Here is a 25,000-nt window from a genome sequence, read left to right on the forward strand (position 1 = left end):
CAAAAATAATAATTTTCCCCTTTCAAAAGGTCTGATTGGTAGTTTATGGCAGTGCACCTCATTGTCATGATTTGAATCTAACATGGTGTACCATATGAATTTCTAATTTAGAAAAATTAACACCAATAAAACCATTGCAACTTTGGTTTACTAAATTCCATACAAGATTGTGGTTGGATTCGAAAAATACTATTTTTGGTTATTTTATTTTATCAACGATTCAAACCTAACTGATTTCAACATTTATAAGCAAAATTTTGAACAAATTATCAAGTTTTGTCAATTTGAGTTAGGATGCCTCAGCAACTTCAATCGTCTGAATTAAAGCAAAACAACTACTACATTCAACTTTTTTAGTACCTGTCTTGAAGAACAATAATATTTCTAGAAATGTGTGCCTTCAAAGTTGAAAAAATTTTCAAATTTTTTTAATTGCTAACAAAAAAGGAAAAATTTTCAGATAAATTTAAGGATTATTGGCAACAGTGACGTCACAGGCGGTACTAATACTAAAGCAAGGCTGCCTCGGCACTACCTCCTTTGAATATTCCTTGGTCTCCCATGATGTCCATTTCACGCTCAGGATTAGTTACTCAGGAAGATGGATGAAGATTTTAGGAAAGCAGTTGTTTCATTCAAGGATAAGTACACTTTCTTTTTTTTTTCAACTAAGACGGGTTAAACGTAATGCATTTGATTTGCTTTTTCTTGTTAGAAGTGAAAATTTAGTTTCCTTTTCATTCATCCCATTTTCTATCTTTTTTCGTTTACAAACCTTACTGATTCTTTTGAATTGATTTTGGGTACCAAATATTCACGCTTCCATGAAAAGTTCAATATCTTTCAAACGATTAAAGTGCAGCCCTGTCTTATTCACGATTTTCTATATTTTAACGAATTTTCAGTTCAAATAACTAGAGCATTTCTAAAATTATTCATTTTTTTACAAAAATATGACAAGCTGATTTGACAATATATTTTGACATCTTTACATACTATACAAGTTTTTCATCGAATCTGTACAAACTCTAGTAAAACTTAAATTTTCATAGTGACCCAAACCCAAAACCCAAAACCATAAAAATTTTGAGATCAAATTAATAGAAATGGCGGAAAGACTAAGAGTTGTCGTAATTTCATACCGGTTAACAAGTTTTGGGAATTAGATGTAAGATATTTGGGGCCTTACGTTGAATTTATTTTTGCATCTTAACCACTGATGAACTGATGTACAAGCTAAGCCTTGAAAAGTGTGTAAAGTCCCGACGACCGTTTTGAATCAATTTTATGTTTTTTGGTTGAGCCACCAGATGTCTCCAACACGCTAACTTTTGGCTACCCCTTAACGAATACTTTTGACCCGTTATTCAATAAGACTGGGAGAACTCCTTTTTCGGGATAAAGTCCCTTTACCCTTTAAGGGGTACTCAGCATGATAACGCTTGTAGCGGGTCAAAATTACCCCTTATTTGGAAAGAGCTCGATTGCGGGATGTGAGCAGTTTCAAGTGACAGGGTCAATCATGTTTCATGCAAGGAAATCAAAACAAAACCAACATTTTAATGATAATAGTTATTTATTTTGCAACTAAGTATCACAAGCAAAATTTTTATAAATCGTTTGCGTATCTTTCATTGTCCCTATTTGGCTGCTTGTGGGAATACACAAAGTTGGACCTTCATCATGATGACGGAATCGAATTCTGAAAGTCATTCAAATTTTATATTATTTGGTTTTACTATTAATATAATTATTTTGTTTGAGCTTACCTTACAACCATCCAAAGATTGGAAGAGACGTTGCTTAATTTTTCACGAATCCGCAGCTCCCACATAATTTTTCGCAGTTTTCCTTCAATTGGCTCCGTGGGAATCTGTTGGGAAATATTTTTATTTATATTTGTATGATTGAGAATAAATTCGTTGAAAAAAAACTTACCGAATCCTCCTCATCCAGTTCCCCTTGCAGAGGTAAATTTTCACAAGCGCAAATAAAATTCAAAAATTTACAAAGTTCCAAGACTACCCTTTATGGCTGGACTCAAGCTTTTCGAAATAAAGGGTAATTTTGATCCGATAAAGTGACCCGTTATTTGACAGATCACGAAGGTTCTCAATAACGGGTCAATTTTACGCCTTTAAGGGGTAGCCGAAAGTTAGCGTGAAGGACACCAGAGAGAACTGTCAAGAAGAAAATGAAATGTAAACAAAACAAAACAACAAACTTTTAGTCAATTATGAAAAGGTCGTATCTATTTGACGAGTTTCGATCAAATTGATGTTGAAGATTCGTTACACATTTCTGATTTGCATTATCAAAATTTTACGCTTAATGCTGTTTTTCGAATTGCTTCAAACTAGCATGAAGCACTTAATATATATGTATTTCTTCGTTGGATTGTTATTTTAAGCTCAACTGGATAAAATAACTGGTTCGTCTGGCTTGTTCAAAGTTGTTAGTTAGCCTCTATAGTAAAAAGAATCGAGGTAAAATAAACCAGATGAATTTACCTTGCTGTGAATATATTGAAGCCGTCCATTTTTCTACGATGTTAGTTTATTAATTTTTGAGATCATATACAATTGCGCTCTTCCAAGAATCAGGTACTTCAAAAGTTGATTCGGCTTGGTTAAATGATAGCATTTGAAATTATGAATACGTTTCTGGTTTTTATAATTCAAACTTGTATATTTGTCATTTCGTCAGTCTCTCTAGTGACAATATTGTAATGATGCCATTTTTCTCAGCTGAAATTTATTCTTAGTTCATCTAATTATATACATAGAGCAATTCATCTAATTGTATTTAAATTTATTTATTAATGAGTTCAAACACCATTTCGCCCTCTCGAAAAATTCTTACTTGCAAAAGAGCTATCTAGAAACAGTGCCATCTGTTGCGCCGTTCAAAAGTTACAAATCAAGCAATAGATGGCACTGTTTTTCGTCACTTTTTAACGGCTTCTTTAAAAGAGAGCACTGGAAATTTTACACAAGTTTTTGAAGATTTTTTGTTCGAGCTTGTACATCAGTTATCAGTGTCTTAACTTTATATTCAAAAACCAGTGTAAAAAAAACCATCATGCTGAGAATTCATCATTATTTGAAAATAAGGATCAATAAGGCCTCATCATTTTGATTTCTGATAAACTTTGATTATGTAGTTATTAAAAAAAAACCTCATCTGAAATGAACGGTTTTAAAACCAAATAACAGGAGCTTAGGAGAATAGAATTTAACTCTGATTACATAACACTAGTCAAAAGTGTTTCCTGGTCATATCCTTTTTACCCAATCCAAACAAAAATTGATTTGCTTGGATGCAGAGGTAACCTCGGTCCTAAAGCATGAAATATTATTCTTTCAATCCCTTTCTCTATTTTCCTTCTATCCATTGACTACTAGGACGTGGCCGGCGCCGTTATTGATGTTTAAAGAGAGAGCATCAGTTTTGTTCATTGTGAGTGTGCTGTCAATCCCAGATACCATTCATTTGACCTCTGGACAGAATTGATGGCCTCGGTCAATCACGGAGTAGCAACCATTGGCGATGTGGAATTAGTTCTACTGAGCCACGCCTGCGATCATGGAATTTGAAATGCGTTTGTTTTATTTTAATATCGATAAAAATACATTTAAAGTTTCACAAAGCTTATAAAGAACTACTGATTGAGATTATATTGCATGTTGCATTTCACGTTCAATGATTTAAGGTGGATGTGAGTAGTCAATTAAGCTAAGCATAAGCTAAGCTTATAAAAAATTTGTACTGAATTCTGAAGAATATATTTTTAAATCTTAGCTTAAACAGAAGACAAGTTCTACGGAAAATGGTAGGGTCAACTAAAGTTATCATGATCAAAGATCATTCTTTTTTGTTCTCATATCTGTTCATAATTACCCAGGTTAAGTTTATTTTCAATATCTTTACGGTTATTGATGTTTTAAACATTAAAGATAAGTTAAGAGAATCAAACAATGCCTAAAAATAAGTGTTCATGATTGCCCCGTGTTTTGGAAAACATGGGCAATTATAAACAACCCTCTGTGAATCAGTATGATAAATGTTTAAAAAAAATATATTACACTGTATACTGACTGTCAAGTTATGTCGTGAGACGGTATACTCACACAAAACTTTCGAGGCTCCACTTAGCAAAAATGAGCTGTTACTTTCCATTAGCAAAAATTTTTTTTTACTGTCGAGTTAGCACTTTCCCAAATTGTCGTGACTTTTGCTCAATTTGAGTAAAATTAACTAATTTACTACTAATTTTAGCATTTATAGTAGCATGGACTCAAACTTTTAGCCTGTGCCCAAACCGCGTTCTTTAAGTGCTCAAATTTTAGAAAGGCGACACAGGCGGGAACCTGTTAGATTATTCTTGTTTTCATTTTGCACCGCGCGCGGGTAAAACATTTTTGTTCTGCTCCTCAGTTTTTCGTCGTTTGGTTAGAATTTGGATTAGGTAAGTTGTACTGGTAGTACATACAATGCTGGTAGATGCAATTAAAAGGAAAAATAGAGAAAATTTAGAAAGCTTCCGATACCTTCGGCATCGACATCGGCATCGGCATCGACTAATCAGGTTTCCGAACTTTTCCAGGATCAACAGCATCTCGTGGGAGGGAATGCTGCAGAAGTAGCCATTCTTCCTCAAGCGGAACGGTTACCGGTTCGGTAACTAGTGGAAAAATAGCGGAATCCTAACGCTGCACATACCGGTACGCGATACCGAGAAAGGAGGAGAAATGGTGAAGCGCAAAACCGAACCCGGAAGCAGCAGTAGTGGTTCCGCCGGGTTGTGTGTGTTGTTGACCTGTTTGGTGGTCAGTGTTTTTACTATCAGGTAACAAAAAAATAGACTGTCTAGCTATTATAGTTTTATTTCTATTCTTCTAAATATGAAATGCACTAAACTTAATTATTTCTGTTTTTCAGATTTCAGTGGTGAAGATTTAATAACCGCGATGATGGAATACACTTTTGGAAACCCGCAGAGTGATGCGAACGATAATAAAAAAGAAGATTAAAAAAAATCAAATCTCACTTTTTAATTTTTTGAAAATGAAAACCCTTCATTAAAAATAATTTAATTTTGGATTTCACTCAAATTCGAGCTAACGTTAGAAAAATAAATTTTGCTAAAACTTTAGCAAATAAAGGTTTTTGTTTGCTTGAAAATTAGTAAACATTCAGTCAGGACACATTTTGTTATTTTGCTAAAATTTTAGTAAAAATAAATTGCTAAATTGATTGCTAAGATTTTAGCTGGTCAAATTTGAGCAAAATTTTTCTAATTTTCGGCCTCGGAAATTTTGTGTGTATGTAAATGTATACTGACTGTAAAACGTCAGAAAAATTTAACTGAATTTACTGTGACATTACATGATTGAAAAGTGTTCAATGAACACCCTTAGAACAATTTTGAATTCAAGAGACGTGGACTTTGTGAAATGCAGTAACACAATTGATATTTGTAACACATTAAAAATGATAGAAAGTCACATGACGAATGATTTACCGAAAAGTCCTGTTTGACACACCATTTATAAATTTTTTGAAAACATGATTCAAAACCTATTTTATGAAGGATGTTTTTCTATGATGTATATAAATCGATGAAAACCTTAAAATAGAATCTAATTTGTCTAAGTGCTCAATTATTTGAGTGCAATGAAACAACCACATCAATTAAATAAGTTGAAAATTGTGCTATATGCCGACGAAAATGGACAATCAAAATCTCGATAACCTTGAATGTTTGTCCGGGAAAACCGGGAAAAAAAACGGGGATTTCAAAATGAAAAAGTTCTGGCCACCCTGGTATACCCGGTACTGAGGCATGGGACAGATGATTTCTAATGAAGGATAAAACTTATGAAATACCCAATTTTAAACAAATTCCAGCGTTTGAATCCTGTACCATGTTTGCTCGTGGCAAGGTCCCAAGTATATTAAAGTATGTATTTGCTGGTTATTTTGTATAAAATTATAATTATTTGTCAAAACTCTGCTCCTGTGAAACAAAAAACAAAAAATATCAAAAAAAAAACTTTGGTTTTCGCTGTTTTTAAAGCCTAAAAAGGGTTATCTTGTTTGTACCATTAACATCCTACAATTTATACTAACCGATTATACTTCAAGTTCAATCTCATGATGGTTTTACTTCGTTATTGTCAGATTTTTCCTGCAGAAAAACGCTAAAAATGTGCTCAAAATGATCAAATTTGTTCATTTTGAAACAACTCTATCCATTAAATTGCTTTCAGCTTCTTTCAAAAAAGAAGTATTGGACCGAAAAGTATCAGAAATTGAAGAAGGAGGGTGAAGCCTCCTAAAATATAGATTTGACGAAGTATAAGTTTGAAAAACTGATCAATATCATGACTGAAAAAAGTGTGCGCCGGCCAGTGGGAGATACCAAGCAAAAAGTAGAAATTTCTCTTACAAAAAACGATAAATATTTTTTTTCATAATATAGATATCATAACATTACCTTGATTTTCTTCATAGAAAGTATTTCGATCAAACGAATGGTTTTGGAGATACACGCATTCGTAACTGTCCCATTTCTAAAAGAACTAAGCTTTACTACGCTCACATATACATTTTTTAAGTATGTATCAGTAATTGAGTTCTACATACTTTACGAACTCCTGCTCCAGCTGATAAAGTTTCGCAAACAATGGTTGACTTCTAACAGTCTTCATTCTTGATATTATATTTATGCATCGTTGGCCGAAGATGACTCACATCTAGACATTACTGTTTTCGAGACAAGTTTTTTTTTTGGATAATGGTGGCTTCATGCAAATATGTTCATTTTATTTTTTTGGTTAATATGGCTTGAGGAACTATGCATCATAGTTAATTTAATCTGAATGCAGTTCGGTACTTAATTCATTTTGGCACTAGAAAACACATCTATAAACATGCCGAGAAGTGTAAAGCCTAGTCCACACTAGGAGACGGTTCGTCTCGAGACGGTCTCAGCGTCCTCCATTTTCTTCGGGAGACACTGAGACCGTCTCAGGTTTCCAACAACAACAACAGACAACAAAGTTCGTCTCATAATAAAAATCGCTGTTCATGTTGCCTAGTGTGGACTAGGCTTAAGAACACTGTTACTTTGAGAATTGCAATCTATGGATGAGCAGATAATGGAAAACTGGTTTAGCGGCTCGTCTGTTCAGGTCAACTGTATGTACAAGGTCTTGTTCGAAGAACTGGACCGAAAGTAGGGTGCCGATCATACAACTCCTCTTAGGGAAGGGACTTACCCGCTCGTTTTGGCGATACGGATTGCTGTCGGCATCTTCCTGGAATGCAATTGGATTGTCGCCAGCATTGCAGGTTACTATCAGGAGCAAACCAATGCCAACGAAATATAAAGCGAACTCGAACTTGTGATCCATCGCGCCGATTCGATTCAGAGATACTGAACCGTCCAATGGAAATCGGAAACGATCGATGGAAGATGGATTTATTTCTCTCAGCGATGTTCCTAATCTCGCTGCTCTCGAAGCGATCGTTTTGTTTGTTCATGTAGGGTGAAGGGTCCTAGACGTTGTTGTTAAGAAAATAATAACATATTATCACATATTATGATGCTAGATAACTAATTCTCGAAATTGAAAGCACCATAAACTTTCGTGGTAAAAAAAAGACGATCAATTGCATGTAACGATGGGTCAGTCCTTGCAAATATGTCTCCAAAATCTGGACAGCCTTCCTAAATGTTCTTGCTTTCTGAGAGCTGATCTTGAGCGATCGCATGGCAATACACAAAATCTGGGAGATTGTGAACAGGTAGCACGTTTTCTATAAAAGTTTCCTTATCAGTTGAGTTTTAGAGCATCTGGTTGGAGCGGCTGGAGCGAAACATTCACTCATCACACCACTACTCACTAGTGAAAAGGTGACAGGCCAAACTAAGGTTCTGTATGCTACAGGGGAGATATGGGCATAACGAGCACCCGGGGCGAAGTGAGCACTCCTCTTTTCTACGGAGGTACGTATTTTCTTGAATTAATGTTCTTGAAGAACAGTTGCGTAGTTCTTATACTATTAATTTTTCAAAAAAGTAGCAATATTCTTTTACATTATACAGAAATATGCAAATAAAACCAACAAGGTTCTCAGGTGACAAAAATATTATAATTTTTGAGCACAGGCCAATAAGCTCTAAGGATCATCTTGATCTACACAGAATTTTTTTTTTACTATTACGTGTCACTGAAAACTGCAACCTTCAAAATAAATCACCTATAATTAACAAAACCTGTAATTTTAAATTGTTTTCCTTGAAAGTTAACGAAGATTCATTTATTATTACAGCAAATGTCCTGTAAAAAAGTTGTGCACTAAAAATTAAATGTCACGTAATCATGTATTCGACCTGTAAAATATCGGTAAATGTCCTGCTCCTTTTTGTTACAGGACATCTGCGTAATTTTACAGGAAATAATTTTTGCTGTGTATAATGTACCCCCTGCTACATGATGTACACATGTTCCTCAAGTTTCATGTTCATTGAAGTTTTCATTTTTCACTATAATCAATTTAAAATGCGTTTTACTTAAACTTGTTGACTCGGGGCGAACAGAGCACCATTGATTGGGGCATGATGAGCATTTTCTGCTGGAGAATCTAGCAGCGAACACAACTTGATGAAGTCAACTCAATTATAAAGCTACAGCTTGACAGATTTCATCTGACGAGTTGACCTAGTGGTAAGGTGTCGGAGAGGAACATATAACTCAGAGGACTCGAGTTCGATTCCTGATCAAGGTGAATTTATTTTTCATTTACCATTCATGATTGAATATTTTGATTGTTGCATTAGACTGAGTCTATTTGGGGTTATGTATGATTTTCTCAAACCCTGGGGTCTTAAAAGCTTCTTTTTGGTTCAAAACTCATACATGATTTTTTGCAGACTTTTAAAGAAGCGTTTACATGAGTAAATTTGAGCTTTTAGGTTTGTATGGGCAAATTGAATATTTTGTACTGAAATTTTTTTGTTTCTGGTGTGTAGTTGTTTAACAGGGGTACCGTAAACTGGGGGAACTTTGATCACCTTTTTCATTCATTTTTGAATATTTCGGAAGAGGTTGCTTTTTCGTAATGTAGCTTAAAAAAACAGCTTAAAAACACTTACTGATGCGTATTAAACATGATCATTGATTGCAGTAAATTCAAACGACATTGGTGGTTATAATTAAATGTTTGTTACAAAACCAGACTTCGAGTTTCGGGGTAACTTTGATCACTACGGTTTTTACGTATCTCAACATCTTCAAAATTATTGTTTCGATGCCATTTAGCACAGAAGGCTCAAGCATCGAAAACAGTAATTTTTTGTTTGGACTCAATTGAATTTTTCAACGTTTTCTTTCAAAAACAAATATTCTCAAAAAATGCACACCAAAAATTTTTGAAAATTACACGAGCCAGAAACGCTTAAACATCTAATTTTATTCGATCTAAATTGGAAAGTATCTAATTTTACATCGTTTGACATCGAAATTTCATGCGCGAAGCTCTAAATTAGGCCGAAACAGTGAAAATTAGATCTCAATCTCAAATTTATATCATAAATGATGTAAATTTATGTGCGAGAAACGCAATTCGATGGTGAAAGATGTTAGTGTGTAAAAATTGCAACAAATGTTTTGTTTACGTTTTTCGGATCGGAAGTTTTCAAATAAATTCGTCGCAAAACGCAAACTCGGCTCGCGATAACACATGCAAATCTCTCGCTGCGATGACAAACATACCATCCGCACAGCAGTGTCGTTCACGTTCGAATCCTCAGCAGCAGATGGACGTTGGAGGTTACGCCCAAGGGGGAATGTTTCCAGACCAGCAACAAGGAATGAAACCAAACCTGCAACAGCAAGGATGCGGCGGGCCACGACTAGGGTTTAGCGTTTTCTCAGCAGCTGCAACAAGGCCCGGTGGTCCTAGCGGTCCAAATGGGCTTAATGGGTATTCCTACGCCACAGCTCGCAATGCAAAAACAGTTGTTCCAAAAAGTGAGATTACCTCATCCAATTTCATTTGCTAAACCGCAGCTCCACAGCATTTGCTTTTCATTCGTCAGCACCATCCGGACCAGCATCGTCAGACCCGAACCAGATAGGTGATGTACCCGGAGACCCCAGAGATACCAGCATACTGATCGCTCAGGATCAGCTCAACAAATTCGTCAACAGTTGTAGTAGTATCACGTGTACTATTTAGTACTAGGAACGAATTAAAGCACTGGAAAAAGTATTCCCTACAAAAAGAAACCGCCCAACCGGTTCAAAGCGCTTCCGTTATCCGTTTCCGGAAAACGAGACAAAATTCAAGTCTCGTTCACAATTGGCATTACTTGTGGTACCCGAGTCACAGGTCTTTCATTTAGTTATTACGACCCGGTCAGGAGAAATGTCTCAAAGCCTGCCGCCCGAACCATATTAGCAACCTAGGTAACGTCAGCGTCGTAGAGGTAAGTATAGGTTACAGAGTGAAATTAAAAAAAAAATCCGCATGCTGATTTTCTTTGTTTTTTTTTTCAGTTGTTTGATTAGTATGGTGTGATCCAGCATTTCATAGTTTCTACTTAATTCGAAACTCACGGAGAATTCTCGATTTCTGTGAAACCTATCCCATATTGAAACTCATGCACCGGGAGACAAATGATCATTAAAGTTATGACGGAGAAGATGGCGAAAGTAACTTTTTCGACATCAGAGGTTTCCAGCCACTCAGCGCAATTTGGTACTCCAGGTATGTAATTGTTAAGTGATAGTTTTCAAGAAATCTGAGATCGGGCTGATCAATTTTTTTAGGCCGACCACCTGACCAACCTAAACGCATATGCCTCGTTGAAGCCAACATTTTGGCGTAATTCAGTACAGCATGTTGAACGACCATAATTTTCTGGCGTGATTCGTTTTTGTTTGAGTATAGTCAACCTTCAGGCGTATTCTTTAACTGAAAGCACGATGTTCGTCTATTCATCGATTCTTGATAAGCCTTGCATTTCTTTTTATTTTTTCATGCATTAAATTTGAGTTAATGCACTGAATCTATAAGCTACGAAGATTAAATGAAAACATAGGTACCCAATAGTATGAAGTACCTACCTATTTTAAACACACCTTTAAAATGATATTAGCTTTCTTTCGTAGGACCCGTCATTTTGTTTAAACTTTTCAAAACGAACACTGTCGCACACGTACAATTTTTATGTGTTGCTTACTAATACCCTATTTGTTTCTCCCCTTGTTCAGTAATGCACTTCACTCGATAAAAACAAACACAAATCGTCGTCAGTGTATTGCTACTTCACTCACTTACACGCTCTCTTGCAACACTGACAAAATTTTTGGGACACTACCGCCCGATGGCAGTGCAACACTGTCCGAATAAACGAACAATATGACAGCACTCAGTGGTGCACCAGTGCAAGCCTAGGGCAACACTCGGAATAAACAAACACGGCATAAGATACGATTATTATTATTTTAATTTATTAGAGACCCGGGTCATTCGGGTGTGTATAAGATACGATGAAACTGAAAAAAAATCGATGAAACTGAGTTCATCGAGAGGTTAGCTATCCGCTTGGAAATGAAAACGCCAGAAGGTTGGTTTCATAGATTGCATTGGCCTTGGACTTTCGTTATTCACCGACGAAGTTGAGAGTCGAGCAAAAAAATTGCTTTGCACGAATTTTCGAAGATATGTACAACCCATATCGAACTTTACCAAACACAAGAACCTTCTGATGGCAATCAAAATAATAATGACATTTCGTTTCTTCCAATAGGGCGTAATCGGCATGCTTGTTCTCAAAGATAAAGTGACGTCGTAAGAGGTTCTGGATAAATGTTCGTTGGCTGTTCGGTTACGCAATGTGTCTTTAAAATACCCAATCAATGAAGGTGGTAGCTATATTCAACACCAAACTGTAACAAAAAGATTAAATTTCCCTTATTCCTAATGTGAAAAAATAATATTGGGTAGTAAAAGCTTGAATGTATGTATGTATTCAACCAATAAAATCAACGATATAATATCTACAAATAGAAATACATTTCTTCCACATTACCAATCCAAATGTTTCAGGTAAATTAATTTTCATAAGCTTCTGGGGGCACAAATTCTTAGAGAAATGCATTTTTATGGACATACATTTTTGTAAAATTTTACAGTTTAACTTTAAACATTATTTTAGTTTCAAATAACGTTTAATAACCAGTAATTTTGGCAAACTGTGAAACTTTACCAAAATTTTTGTCCATTAAAATGTATTTCTCTAGAAATTTATGTTTCCGGAAGCTTGTCACCAAAATTTTACAAAACGCACTGTTATTTCTGTAAAAATCTAAATTTATGTCAAAAACGATGCTTTCCTTTTGTGCGTCTTATTTGACATAAATTTACATCATTGATGATTTAATATTGTGTCGAATATGTCCTACAATTAAAGTTAGAGATCTTATGGCTTTAAGCGTTTCTGTTTTCTATAGTATAATTTTATGTCAAAAGTGATGCTTCAATTTTGTGCATCCAATTTGACATAAAATTACACCAAAAAATTAATAGTGTGTGGGCAATGTTGTTGCATACATTTAGAGGCAAAATTATAAACATTTCTCAATATTTTTTGGCCTGAAAAACAAATGAAATTTTACCTTTATGCAATTCCCTAAGTCCTCGCACTGTTAACATGTTATTTTGTACTTCAAACTTGACCATTTGATAGGGTTTATAGCCATTTTTATATAAGGGCATTTTCATGGAATATGACCGTTTCTTTTTTAATATCGAAAAATTAACATAAAATGACCATAAAACTAACACTTAAACTAAACCTAAACAAAGAAAAAAGTTGAATTTTCAAATTAAACAACCCTCCTCCTGCTCCTAAATGCTTAAATTTGATCAGGAGAGATGTTTGTTTGTGAGCCTCCAAAAAACCAGATATTTTAAGATTTTTAAATTAAATTTTAAGTAATATAAAAAATCTTATATTTTAAGTAATATAAAAAGGCCAGATCAAAACAATCAGCAGCAGCAGCCTTAAATATCTGCGCTTTTCAGGGGCAATTCCGTCTTATTTCCACCGGAAGGCCAGATCAAAACAATCAGCAGCAGCAGCCTTAAATGTCTGCGCTATTTTTGCTTATTCTACCAACCACGCCATTGTCGTGATTTTACGAATCTCAATTCAGAGATTCACCTAAACACGTCTGTCGCTCGCAAGAATAGATCAATGACTGACTTTGTTTTGATTGTTTGTCAAGTGCTGCCAAAATAGCAAATGTTCTCATAGAAATTTACTTTATTTTATTCATCTACAGTGTTGCCGAATACAACTATTATTTTATTTTATTCCTAATTAAATTTGATTTATTTTCTGTATATTCTCCATCTTATCTGTATATTCTTCATCTCATCCCTACATTAAATTTGATTTATTTTCTGTATATTCTTCATCTCATCGGTATATTCTTCATCTCATCCCTACACTAATAAAAAACCAAATTTAGCTTATTTGTAACTCAATTTATAGGCTTTCAAACGTAGTAAACAGATTTCAGATATTTTAACTTTATACTTAGTTAATGATGATTATCTGCAAAAAATTCATGTTGATCAAAGTTCCCCCAGTTTACGGTATGCCTTATGGCATTGAAAACAATAAATTCAATTGACATCATTGCTGGGTGCCTAGAGAGGTATTGCTTGACTACTGTTATGAATAATAAATTGATAAAAACTCTCCTCGACCAGGAATCGAACTTGAGTCCTCTGAGTTACCTTTCCGAGAACTTACCACTAGGCCAAATTGTCAGATGAAATCTGTCAAGCTGTAGCTCTATAATTGAGTTGACTTCATCGAGTTAAATTCGTTGTTAGATTCTACGGCAGAAAATGCTCATCGTGCCCCGATTAATGGTGGTTATACTGCCCCGGGGGGGGGGGGGGGGGGGGCGGTTCTCATTATGCCTCTATAATGCAGGGCTGGAAAACAGAAAAAAGAATAAAAAAAAAGCTCTCAAACGTCATAAGTATATTTGATTAAATCACCGACCAGTGAACAAGTATCAAATTTTGTTTCATTCGAATGATCATTAATTCTACTTTTTTAGTCTTTAAAGGAGTTTTGGATTGAACAGGTTTACAAATTTTACCAAACTGAGCATGCCTTAAAGGTTTTTATCTGTTTTTCAATTTTTGTCCAGTTACCAAGTAGACATCTTTAGTGTCTGATCACGAAACAATAATCTAACTCTAGTACTCTAACTCTAGTAATCTTACTAGTAACTGTATGCTCGAGACACATATCTATGCCCAACTTGAAAAGTGCACTTGTGGTATTTGATTATTGTCACACATGATCAGCAAGCTAAGTACGATTATGGTAAATCTCGGTTGAAAACAACGAAAATAATTGGCAACGTTGAGACATGGGAAAAGCCCCGCCAGAACTTGAAACACAACTGAAGGTGCTAAACTAAATAAGGTTGGATCAAATAGGTATCGAATTTAGTTTTGCTCCCCACTACCTACGATTTTCCTAAAAAATTGGAACGAGGAATAAACTAAGTTTAAAGTATTTCATTAGAAAGTCGTTTAATTGCACGAAAATTCAAGTAACTACTCTATAAAAGCAAAAAAAAAACTTTGAGAGATGAGAATTTATCATTTTTCTTTTCCTTATTTTTCTTAATTTTTCGGCATATGGTTCCGATTATGTGCAATGTAGATAGCAAGGAGTTTTGTTACATGGAAGCTTTCGCTTAATTTATTACCCACAATTTATTATTTTTAGAATTACACAAAAGGAAACAAAATTCACGTTTTACAAGGTACAAAGAATTTAAGAGATAATATGGAAGATAAAAATGGAAGTGTTGATTCCAAATATGTAGTTAGATGTTTTGTTTTCGAGATAACTTTTGAAAATAGGTAAAAATTCATGAAATAAATGTGTGCATTTTTTGGCAAAACTATTTACCATTACAAAGATTAAAAAAAAGGTTTTGATTCCATGATCAACTTTTCCGAAGATCGCGAGAAATTTTGACTTCTTAGTGAAAAGTTATTAAAGTTTTTTTTTGTAAATTTTTCCCAGTTTGGCAAAATACGAGAGTTTTGGCGGAATTTTAAATAAGATTTTAAAAAATAGTATCTTTGATATTTTTTAAAGCATAGTTAAATCGTTTTGTTGAATGAATTCATATGTTTCTAGAAAGATATCAAAAATAGTTCTAATGTGTATCTACTGTTCAAATTTCCAAAAATTGTAAAATTAATTTTTTTTCTTAATGTTATATTTTTGATACTTAAGGCAAGATCTTCAAAGATCAAATATCTTGAAGATCTGAATCCTTGAATTTGAAGTTGAATTTAGTTTTATTATTTTATATCATTCATCAACAAACGGTTATACTCAAACCTAATACATCTCAAAATGTCCACATGTTATATCGGCACTACTAGGAGACAATATATGACGAATGATTTGAATGCAGGATGCAAAAATTAGTTATTTAAATATAGGCACCAAAAAAGCTGTTACCTACACTCAGGCGAATTCTTATTATAATTTTCATAAGATGCATCTTATGAAACGCTTTTTAGAGTGTAAAATAATGTTTCATAAGAGTCTTATAAAATTCTTTCAATTTTCATACGATGTTCTTATGAAAAATAGAAGAAATGGCATTGTGAAAAGATAATGAACACATTCATTCATTGCATCAGTTTTTTTTTTCATCATCACAGTACGAAGCAATCGCCAGTTCATAGTTATTATAGTTTTCCTTCAATGTTAAATGTTATTTTTATCTCCGGAATGGTAAGTTTGATTGATTGATGTGGACGTTTAATATATTAGTAAACTAATATACATTAATTGTTTACTTTTCAGCAAGCTGATCGGCAAAAAAACGAAAGGACGAAGATTAAGATGCGGCAAAAAAAAAACTTTGATGGAGCCGTCTGTTGATGCGCTGCTGATGGTGACCATCAATGATTTAATTTTAAACAAATTTGGCAAACAATAAAGTAAAGTAATGCTTTCAGCATAAAATATCTAGAGTTTTTCTTATTAGAAAGTGATTCCCTGTTTCCATAAGAATCTCTTATGAAAAGCAACAATCTCTTATTGAAGTAGGCGTTCATCTTCAGAATTCATTCCCGTCATAAGACAATCTTATGAATTTCATAAATTTTTCTTATGGCGCCACTTCATAAGAGAATCTTATGGCATACATAATAGTATTTTTCTGAGTGTAGAGTTTTTTCTATCCCCCTCGTAATGTTTCAACTCCGAGTAACATAATAAGAATTTGAAATTTGTTCCGGTATAAATTTCTCTTGAAATGGTATGGCTTTAGTTTTTTTTTTAATTCAAAATGCAAGTGTATGAACAATAAAATTAACGTAAATACTCAACAATCTGATAGCGTATTTGTTTATTCCACTGGCTCAGCGTTGACCTGGCAACAAACACGATCACAGCAATTGGTGGTGCCCCAGTGCCAACAAAGGCCAACACTCCGAATAAACCAATACGCTTTAAAAAGGAACCGCTACCTTTTACAATTTCGGTCGTTAGTTTTTTTCCGGGTTCTGAATAATTAGTGAGTTTGGGCGAAGTTCGTTGAGAGCTTTAGCAATGAAGCACTTGAAAAACGATACCAAGGAAATAGATGAGTGAGCCAGACAAACCGAAGACTGTTTTACTGACGTCATAGTTGATGTATGACGTGAAAACATCTAAGGACCGGATCGGCTCATCTCAACTCCTCAATTCGGGTGGAGTGCCGTGGGAGTACAATGACTACACAGTTTTTGTGAATCAGGTTTTGAAACATACGACGGCGAACCCATTCGTTGTCGTTTCCCTTTCACACCTCTCCTTTTTGGTGAATATTAAGCTCATTCGATTAGTTGAGAAGAGAGATTTTTTCAACAGAAAAGAATTATTTTCCTACGGAATCGTAAATAAAAACAATCGAGCTTATCGCAACCATTCAGCTTTTTTTCCTACACTGAATGGGGATCCCGCAAATTATGGTTCTTTGCGTTGCATGAGTTTTGCGAAAGTACCGATGGAATCTGTTTTTGATCGGGCACATACATGTACCTATGTATATTGTATACTCATTGAACCAAGCATAAGTGAATGATTAGCACGTAAACAGGAGACACGATTGGCTCGTGCTTTGGAATTCTTCATCCATCCGGAAATTAACAGGAGTGGCTTTGAAAAAAGAAGACTTTTCAGATTATTGAATTATCGATACATACCCATTCCCATTCCCCCCATTCGTCCCAAGGTCCAATTTAGAGATCCCTCTAAAAAGCTTACGTATTCCCGAGCAGACTTTGATGCCTGAATCGATAGCAACAATCAATGCCAAATTGATAGCATTATATTTATGTATAGTGTCGCATTTTTTCCCGGTGGCACAATTAGATTTCATTGATACTTCAATATGCCGAAAGATGATGCCAAACCAATACCTTAAAAAGGCATTGAAAGCAAAATGAAAACTATGGTTTGTTTTTTTTAAGATAACAAAACAAGACATCACCAAGGTTTCATTATTTTAATCGAGTATTAAAGTGATATGGAAAGAGAGTCAAAAGACAAAACTAAGGTACCCAAGCAACCAAAAGTCCCATAAAACAGGTACAAAAACGCTTACTCAGCCCCATCATTGATATGAAGTATGTTCTATGCAGCTCAAAATTTAAGTTTTTATTGATACTTTAAAGTTTCAAAACAAGTCTTAATGATTTTCTATTCAGCTTCCAGCGGCCTCTTCATTCAGCTTCCAAAAAATCGCAAAATTAGCAAAAAAAATTTCTCTCTATCTCAACTGAACCGTTGGTTCTTATCACCTTCTCTTGATTATTTACTGTGTTCTGTACCGGTGCCGCCATGATGCCACGCGCCGGATTTCAAACTCGACAAATTGCTCAATTTCTTCTTTGCTACATTTCCTACATATATGCCACCAGAATGGTCATTCAATTACTAAATTACTTATTGAAAAAAAAACTTGCCCGGCTTGGGGATCGAACCCCGACCTTCGTGGTGAGAATCGAACACGCTACCATAAGACCACGCCTAGATGTTGTTCTAACTGAAACTAAAACTCGAAGTGGTGATTTGATTTTGAAAGCACATCAATGCACTTTTTGTGACTTACTAAATCCCGTTTTGAGCACTTTTGTGCCCTTTATGTGACTTACCAAATCCCGTATTGAGCACTTTTGTGCCCTTTATGTGACTTAAGTCCCGTATAATGTACGTATAGATCACTTTTGCAACTTTCAAGTTCGTTAATGAGTACATAAGGCTATGATCATTTAGTATCCGGGCACTTTATTTCGGTGATAGCTACGTTAATAGATCTCGGACATGCAAAACTTTAGTAGCGTTGTGTTGGTTATGAAAAGGACTATCTTGCCTATTTTTGATAGATTTTTAAGTTAACGTGTGTTTGAGATATTTACGATGCAAAAAGACATGGTAAAAATAATGTTGCACAAATTTGCTCCTTTAATGCATTTTGCGCCTCGAAAATTCTTCATTGTTGACTTGAAAGCTCATGAACTGTTGATTTTTTTAAATTTTTTTCGGACCAAATGGTTCAGAAGTATAAGGAGCCACTCTAGGATCCACAAGGAGTTCAAACCAACCATCGGAGTGCAACCCTTGATCTTAAATATGGTAAAAAGTCTATGGTTATTGGGGATAACTGAATGCAGACTCCTTAAATAATGCAAAACATCAATTTTCGGCAGGCAAAAAATGTTGCCTGACTAGTAGACACCAAGTAAATAACTAATAATGATCAGTTCCAAAGATCGCAATCTTTGCATCCGGTTTTTACGCAATATGACAGATGTGTTCTGATAGACAAAAAAAATTATGTTAAAACCGGATTTAAGATATCAAATTCTTCGAGATGCCTACTGATGAAAAGGTTCCAACCAGATTCCAATTGCTTTTTCTAGGTGAGTTCGTGTAAAATATCATTATTTTGCAAAGGTTTTGCTTCTGTGGTAAAAAAATAAATCAATACATTACCTAAAAAAGTGTGCAAAGATAAAAAAGAGATTTTATGAAAAAGTTAGAGTATTTCTTGAAATCATTTTTTGATAAACATTTTTTTTTATATTTTTACATTAAATGTCATATTAACACCTTTATTTCCTCCATAGAAAGTTTTTCGATCAAATGAATAGTTTTTAAAATACACACATTTGTAACTGCCCGGATATTAAATGATCATAGTCTTATAGTTCACTCATGGGAAGTGGACAAAACAAGTCACATGCAACGCACATATTAATCACTTTTGCAACTTTCAAGTTCATTAATGAGTACATAAAGTTCACTTAAGGGAATTTGGCAGTTTATTCTCTTTGTCAGCCAAAATGTAACTTCCAATGCCTCTATTCAAGTAAATATGTGACTTTTGGTTGCTTAATTGGGTTCATATGAATTTTAACTAAAATCAATCATATCAAAATTGGGGCAGAATGCCCACAAGACCACGTGTTTCAGGCTCAATTTTTGAATGCTGTTAACTTTTGAGAAACCCCAAATGTCCAAACAAAATGTCATTGTTTTTATTTGGTGACGCCCAAATTACGATATCAATGCATAATTTTAACAAATTTCGTCCTTGTTCGAGTTAAAAAGGTGCACCAATATTCGACTCGAATAAATTATCTGCCGCCATGTTTGCCGCGATATCAGTCAAGAAATTGAATTTCATTGCCTACCTGAAGGCGTTTTACCTATAGGGGAGAATGAGGATACTTGATCCCTGGGGATACTTGATTCCTTAGCTATATCTCGAAACTGGAATGTCTTACAAAGATCAAATGTTCTAGAAAAATGTGCCAAAATGAGCAAAATAACAATGCTTGTAGTTTAAAAAATTTTAACAAAATAATTGTTTGGGAAATTGAACTTTGTTTGAAAAATTTCACAAAATGTAACTTGAAGATCTTTTTTCATCACTTTAAAATGTTCCTTACATGGAAAAATTATGAAAAAAATATTTGTTCCAATGTATCAATCGTTCGAGCGTAAAATGAACTTCATAATGCCATATTTTCAAAGCAATGGAAAACTCTCAACTTTTTTCAGAAAAAGTTTTCTAAAATGTTGATTATGGGTACAATTGATCCCCTAGATTGGGTACAATTGATCCCTCTTACAAACGACATATTCTTCTTCTGAATTGATCGTTATGATTGCTGATTACGAAATTACTAATATTTATCCAAAAACTAATATTCATCTAACAATTGTCTGAAGAAAAGAGCAAAAATTATTAATTTTCTCTTAATTATAAAAAATAGCGCCTTTAAGTATGCAATGGTAATAGCGTTGAGACAAAGTTATAGAATTTTCTTCATATGTCTGCTATAAATTGTGAAATGAGAACAAACATGACCAAAACAGTCAATTAACATTCTTTCTTGGGGTTTTGTTTGATTTTTATACAAGGATTAGGGCTTCCTGAATAAAAGATCAAGTCTTCTTCAATAGGGGATCAAGTCTCCCCTAACTTCAGAAAAATCGCATTTTTTTTTTACTCCCACGAAAATGCTTCTAGTTCATCAACGGGTTCAAGTATCGATCTAATTTTTGGAGCATAGAAACTTGAAGTTACAAGCTGTCAGAAAATGTCAAAGACGGCGAGTTGCTAAATTTTTCCAGAAAGATATGGTGAAAATAAGGAAAGGGGATCAAGTATCCCCACTCTCCCCTAAGGCTATGAAAAAGTGTATTTTGAAAAGCGAAATTTTCGATAAGTTTAGCATTAGAAAATGATTTTTTGCTAAAGTATAGTTAGTTTACCAAAATTCGATGAACATGTTATTAAAAGTTTTATGTTTTAATCATTACATTCCTTATAATCATTGTTTCATTTCTTACTACCCTTGCGGTATGGTAGTGGACAGAACCACTAGTTTTGGCGTTCTACCCCGCGATTTGTTTTCTGGCTGTTGTGGTATCTTGATATAAATCGTCTTTGCGCTCACACCATACAGACCATACAGACAATATATGAGAGCCCAACTCAACCGACGATGTTTAGCAATCGATAGCACAACTGACCTTTGTAGAGTGTAGTAAGCAATCAAGTCAGTTGTGCGGCAGTCTGGATTTGGATCTTAATAAGGTCTAGACCCGGGACTCCACAGCTGTTTAAGTTTTTTTACAAAAATATAATCAAAATCGTGTTTTTATCACATTTTTTTTCTTTTTGATAATACGATAATTCTGATTCCTGAATCGTCGTAAACTTTCAATTTGCTTCTTAGATGATTGGTATCGCTGTAAATAGCGATTATGCTCAACTGGAGCGTCTCGTACAGTTTTCCCCTACCTTTTTTGCAACTTCGATTCAGGTAAATTTTACCTCGCTGTGAAATTCATAGTTTCAGACCATACATTTAATCGTTTTGGCGAAAATAACCATGAAAAAGGGGTATTGTTATGCAGCGTGATCATGAAAAAATGACGATTTCCCATACGCTGAAAAGTTCAAAACTGTTAAGTTTATGGTTAAAACTGCGTCCAATTTTCTACAAGAAAATAATGAATTTTGCTATACTGCTATTGTTTTAACTATGATACCAAAAATGTTTTTTCCATGGTTTATTTTTATTGTTGAATTTGGTCATGTCATTATTATTCTTATTCATTACTTTTCGATGGGACTTTTGAAAACATTTTGTCACTCTCCGATCTACGGATACATACATAAATTTAATGACTCCACGGCAAAGGTCTTCTGGAAGCGGATTTCTCTAAAATTGGAATGTTTTTCCTGAAAAAAAGATTTAATTACAATTTTACCGCAGGTTAAACTATCATGGTATACATTAGACTGCCCCAAATATGTATGGGAAATTCAAAACCTTTGAAATGTTATGCGCTGCAGGCTTAAATTGATCTTAGGCATTGTATTTCAATCCGAATATTTCATCCGAAGACTGCATTTCGACTAGGGTTAAGATAAAAATGTTATAAGTCTTCAAAAATGGGCTTACCTTTTTAAAGGTGCTATTCTTCAATGTTAATGAGTCGGGGAGGTCGAACATATTGAAGCCTAATTAACAGAGATGATCAACACCCTTAAAAACGTTAGCCCATTTTTGAAGCCTCTGCCCCATTTCTTTATCATAACTCTAATCGAAATGCAGTCTTCGTATGAAACACCTCCTTGGGCTCTGGAAGTAACTGCTTTTATGTGAAGGAGTCTTCACTTATTGTTAGTTGAGATTCTCGTCATCAGTTAGTTTTGCTTCCCGCCCCTTTTTAGATGTCCATCTCCATGTTCATAAGGACTCCAATCTTTGTTCAAATTGTTTCGTAGCGTGTGCCCAATCTACCTCAATTTATGTTCCGAATCTCGATTTCTATTACCTTTTGAAGATGTTGGCGATGCACTTAGTTCCAGGTTTAGGATCCAGTTGACTGGCGACCTAGACAGCGATTCATCAAAACTTGCAGTTTGCATACGTAGTTTTTTTGTAAAAAATTTAATGTTGTTTTTCTATCTGACAAAAAAAAGTCCCAGATCGCTTCTAACTTAGCATCTTTGAAGTTTGTGCTGAGAACCTCTGCGGTTTCCACACATTGCCTGGCGCTAGAAATGTCTTAAAGCTTGGAGTTATGGTACAAACTTTGGCATGTGGTTTCCACATTAGTTGAATTGATGTGAGATGCTGCTAGAGTGACGTTACGTTTCGGGTAAAACCTTTCTTGTTGAACTACACATTTTAACAAGTTGATTCCGTTTCAATATCTCTTATCATTTTGTGTTTTCATGATTCGATGTGATTTTCAAAATGATCTTCTCTTAGAGTGGAAGACAACAATATTAGCACTTTATAAAGTTTCTCCCAAATAAGTGGAGCTGATAATGATGAAGCCGGAGTGAGTACCTACGTTGTGTTCTTATTTCTCGCTAGAGAACCGCGAGCGATCACAACGAACAGTTAAATGCTGAAATCGATCACATCAAGACGTGTACTGAGCGAAGCGGAAATAGCTTTTAAAAACTATCAAAAGAGCCAGTGACCGGTTCCGGTGATACCAAAATTCAAAGCAAGTTTCTGTTCGTGGCTATCGTTGCCACACCAAATCTTCTGATACCGAAAACACCGGTAGCAATTAATATCAAAACGTAGTTGTCGCTGCTGTTGTCGTCATCGTTTGTCGCCGCACAGAGCGAGTTTGAGAGTTTGTGATTGGGGAAAACCCCAAACAGAACTCGTGAACTTGCTGGAGTCATCACATCAGAAGCCCTCGTCGCTTTAGTTGAAATCAAACCAGTCTGGTGAAGGTTGCTGCTCAGTCCAGTTTTCGCGATGATCCCGAGCGTTAAAGTGCTGCTTTTTCTAGTAATTAGCCTAGTCGTTATCAGTTCTCGTCAAGTTGAGTCTGCCCCACAAAACGTGAAGGACAATTATGGGCAGTTTTCGGGTAAGAGCACATCACGTTAAGTAGTAGAATTTTGTACCCTGATGAAGTAATCTTTCGGCTTGTACAAAACAACGAAGACCTTCAACTTCACCGGTTTTACTAGTTTTTACAATCAATCATAGCTTAAGTTTGGCTTCACTAACAGCGCTGATATTTTTGTAGAACCGGGCATCAAAGTGAAGGAATCAACTCAAGTACCTCGGAACAACAGTAAAGATGAAATTTTCGCCTACCCTGCTGAACCGTCGGCGATCGAATCTAAGCAGAACGCTAATGTAAGTATTATCAACAATGAATGTGCTAACACTGTTAGCCGGATGATAATATATTTAAAACGGCGATAACGACATTTGCAGAATCGAAAGCCAGTCTTCATTCCGAAGGTGTGCCAAGACAATGAATTCTTGTACCCTGGGGATCAAGAAAGCGATTGGGTGTGTGACTGTAAACCGAGTAAGTATTCGTCTATTTAGCTGGAAGTTAATGGGTAGTAGATGTCATCGTTTCTGTGAGCATAAAATGCAGTTGAATTTGAACACTTACGAACTACCTTGCTCTTCATAAATTCAATGATTATTAGATGAAATGCTTAATTAAAAAAAAAATGTTTACATTTCTTGATGGTATCTGGAAACTTATTCAAGTTGCAATCGAACAGAATATAACGTTTATCGCTTTTATATTTTAGTGTTGATGATGCTTATAAAGACATTTCTGAACCTTTTTAACACCTGGTTTACAGACATTTCAGTTGAACACTGATCAGTACGTCAATTTGATGCACTTAAAAAATTTTACAACTTCAGCTACGTTGAAATTTCGAAATGGTCGATCTAAATATCTTTTTAGACACATTTAGCACTTTTTTGTTTTTTTTGTATAATATATGTTGTTTTTGTCATGTTTGTAATTTTGGGTGTAAATTGTGCAGCCAATGATTGAAATTGTGTCCATTTGTGCGGAAAAATGAGTAAATTTGAGTTAAAATTAGAGAAACCAGTGCTCAGGGAGATAAAACTGTGCCAATTTATTGTATATCAATAAATATATCAAATTGTGCAGTAATAGTGCAAATTTGTGATCATTACCATTTCAAATATAAAGAATTCTTCCTCTATTGCTGCCTCCTGCACAGCAAAAAATATTTCCTGTAAAATTACTGTAATAATAAATGAATCTCTGTTAACTTTCAAGTAAAACAATTTAAAATTACAGGTTTTGTTAATTACAGGTGATTTATTTTAAAGGTTGCAGTTTTCAGTGACACGTAATCGTCAAAATTTTTTTCTGTGTATAGCATTTTGGCAAATCATTAGTGCTTATGGTTACTTGGGTTTTTTTTTCTAAAATCATGGTGGACAAATTGTCCAACAAACGTTTCGTAAAGAAACCTGATTTGAAAAATGATAATTAAAGATTCAGCATTTTGATGCCCAACTTTTTTACGATTGATTTGGTAGA

The 25,000-nt window shown here is 34.7% G+C and overlaps 1 protein-coding gene and 3 long non-coding RNA genes across 4 annotated transcripts; 3 read left to right on the forward strand and 1 right to left on the reverse strand.

The window, feature by feature from the left end:
- Positions 1-1,588: 1,588 nt before the first annotated feature.
- LOC129760391 (uncharacterized) lies at positions 1,589-2,069 on the reverse strand. Its single transcript, XR_008740331.1, has 3 exons — positions 1,939-2,069; positions 1,770-1,873; positions 1,589-1,702 (listed from the first exon to the last, which is right to left on the reverse strand). It is a non-coding gene; the product is annotated as an uncharacterized LOC129760391 (long non-coding RNA).
- A 2,110-nt stretch (positions 2,070-4,179) lies between these two features.
- LOC129760395 (uncharacterized) lies at positions 4,180-5,051 on the forward strand. Its single transcript, XR_008740333.1, has 3 exons — positions 4,180-4,468; positions 4,607-4,849; positions 4,942-5,051. It is a non-coding gene; the product is annotated as an uncharacterized LOC129760395 (long non-coding RNA).
- Positions 5,052-9,670: 4,619 nt separating this feature from the next.
- Positions 9,671-12,059, forward strand: LOC129760394 (uncharacterized). Its single transcript, XR_008740332.1, has 4 exons — positions 9,671-10,040; positions 10,109-10,498; positions 10,569-10,779; positions 11,825-12,059. It is a non-coding gene; the product is annotated as an uncharacterized LOC129760394 (long non-coding RNA).
- Positions 12,060-23,013: 10,954 nt separating this feature from the next.
- LOC129760392 (uncharacterized) lies at positions 23,014-24,034 on the forward strand. Its single transcript, XM_055758040.1, has 3 exons — positions 23,014-23,539; positions 23,702-23,814; positions 23,896-24,034. The coding sequence occupies exons 1-3, from the start codon at positions 23,425-23,427 to the stop codon at positions 24,010-24,012; spliced, it is 345 nt and encodes a 114-aa protein (XP_055614015.1). The 5' UTR covers positions 23,014-23,424; the 3' UTR covers positions 24,013-24,034.
- The last annotated feature ends 966 nt before the right edge of the window (positions 24,035-25,000 follow it).

This window comes from Uranotaenia lowii, unplaced genomic scaffold (assembly GCF_029784155.1).
Source record: "Uranotaenia lowii strain MFRU-FL unplaced genomic scaffold, ASM2978415v1 HiC_scaffold_599, whole genome shotgun sequence".
NCBI lineage: Eukaryota > Metazoa > Arthropoda > Insecta > Diptera > Culicidae > Uranotaenia > Uranotaenia lowii.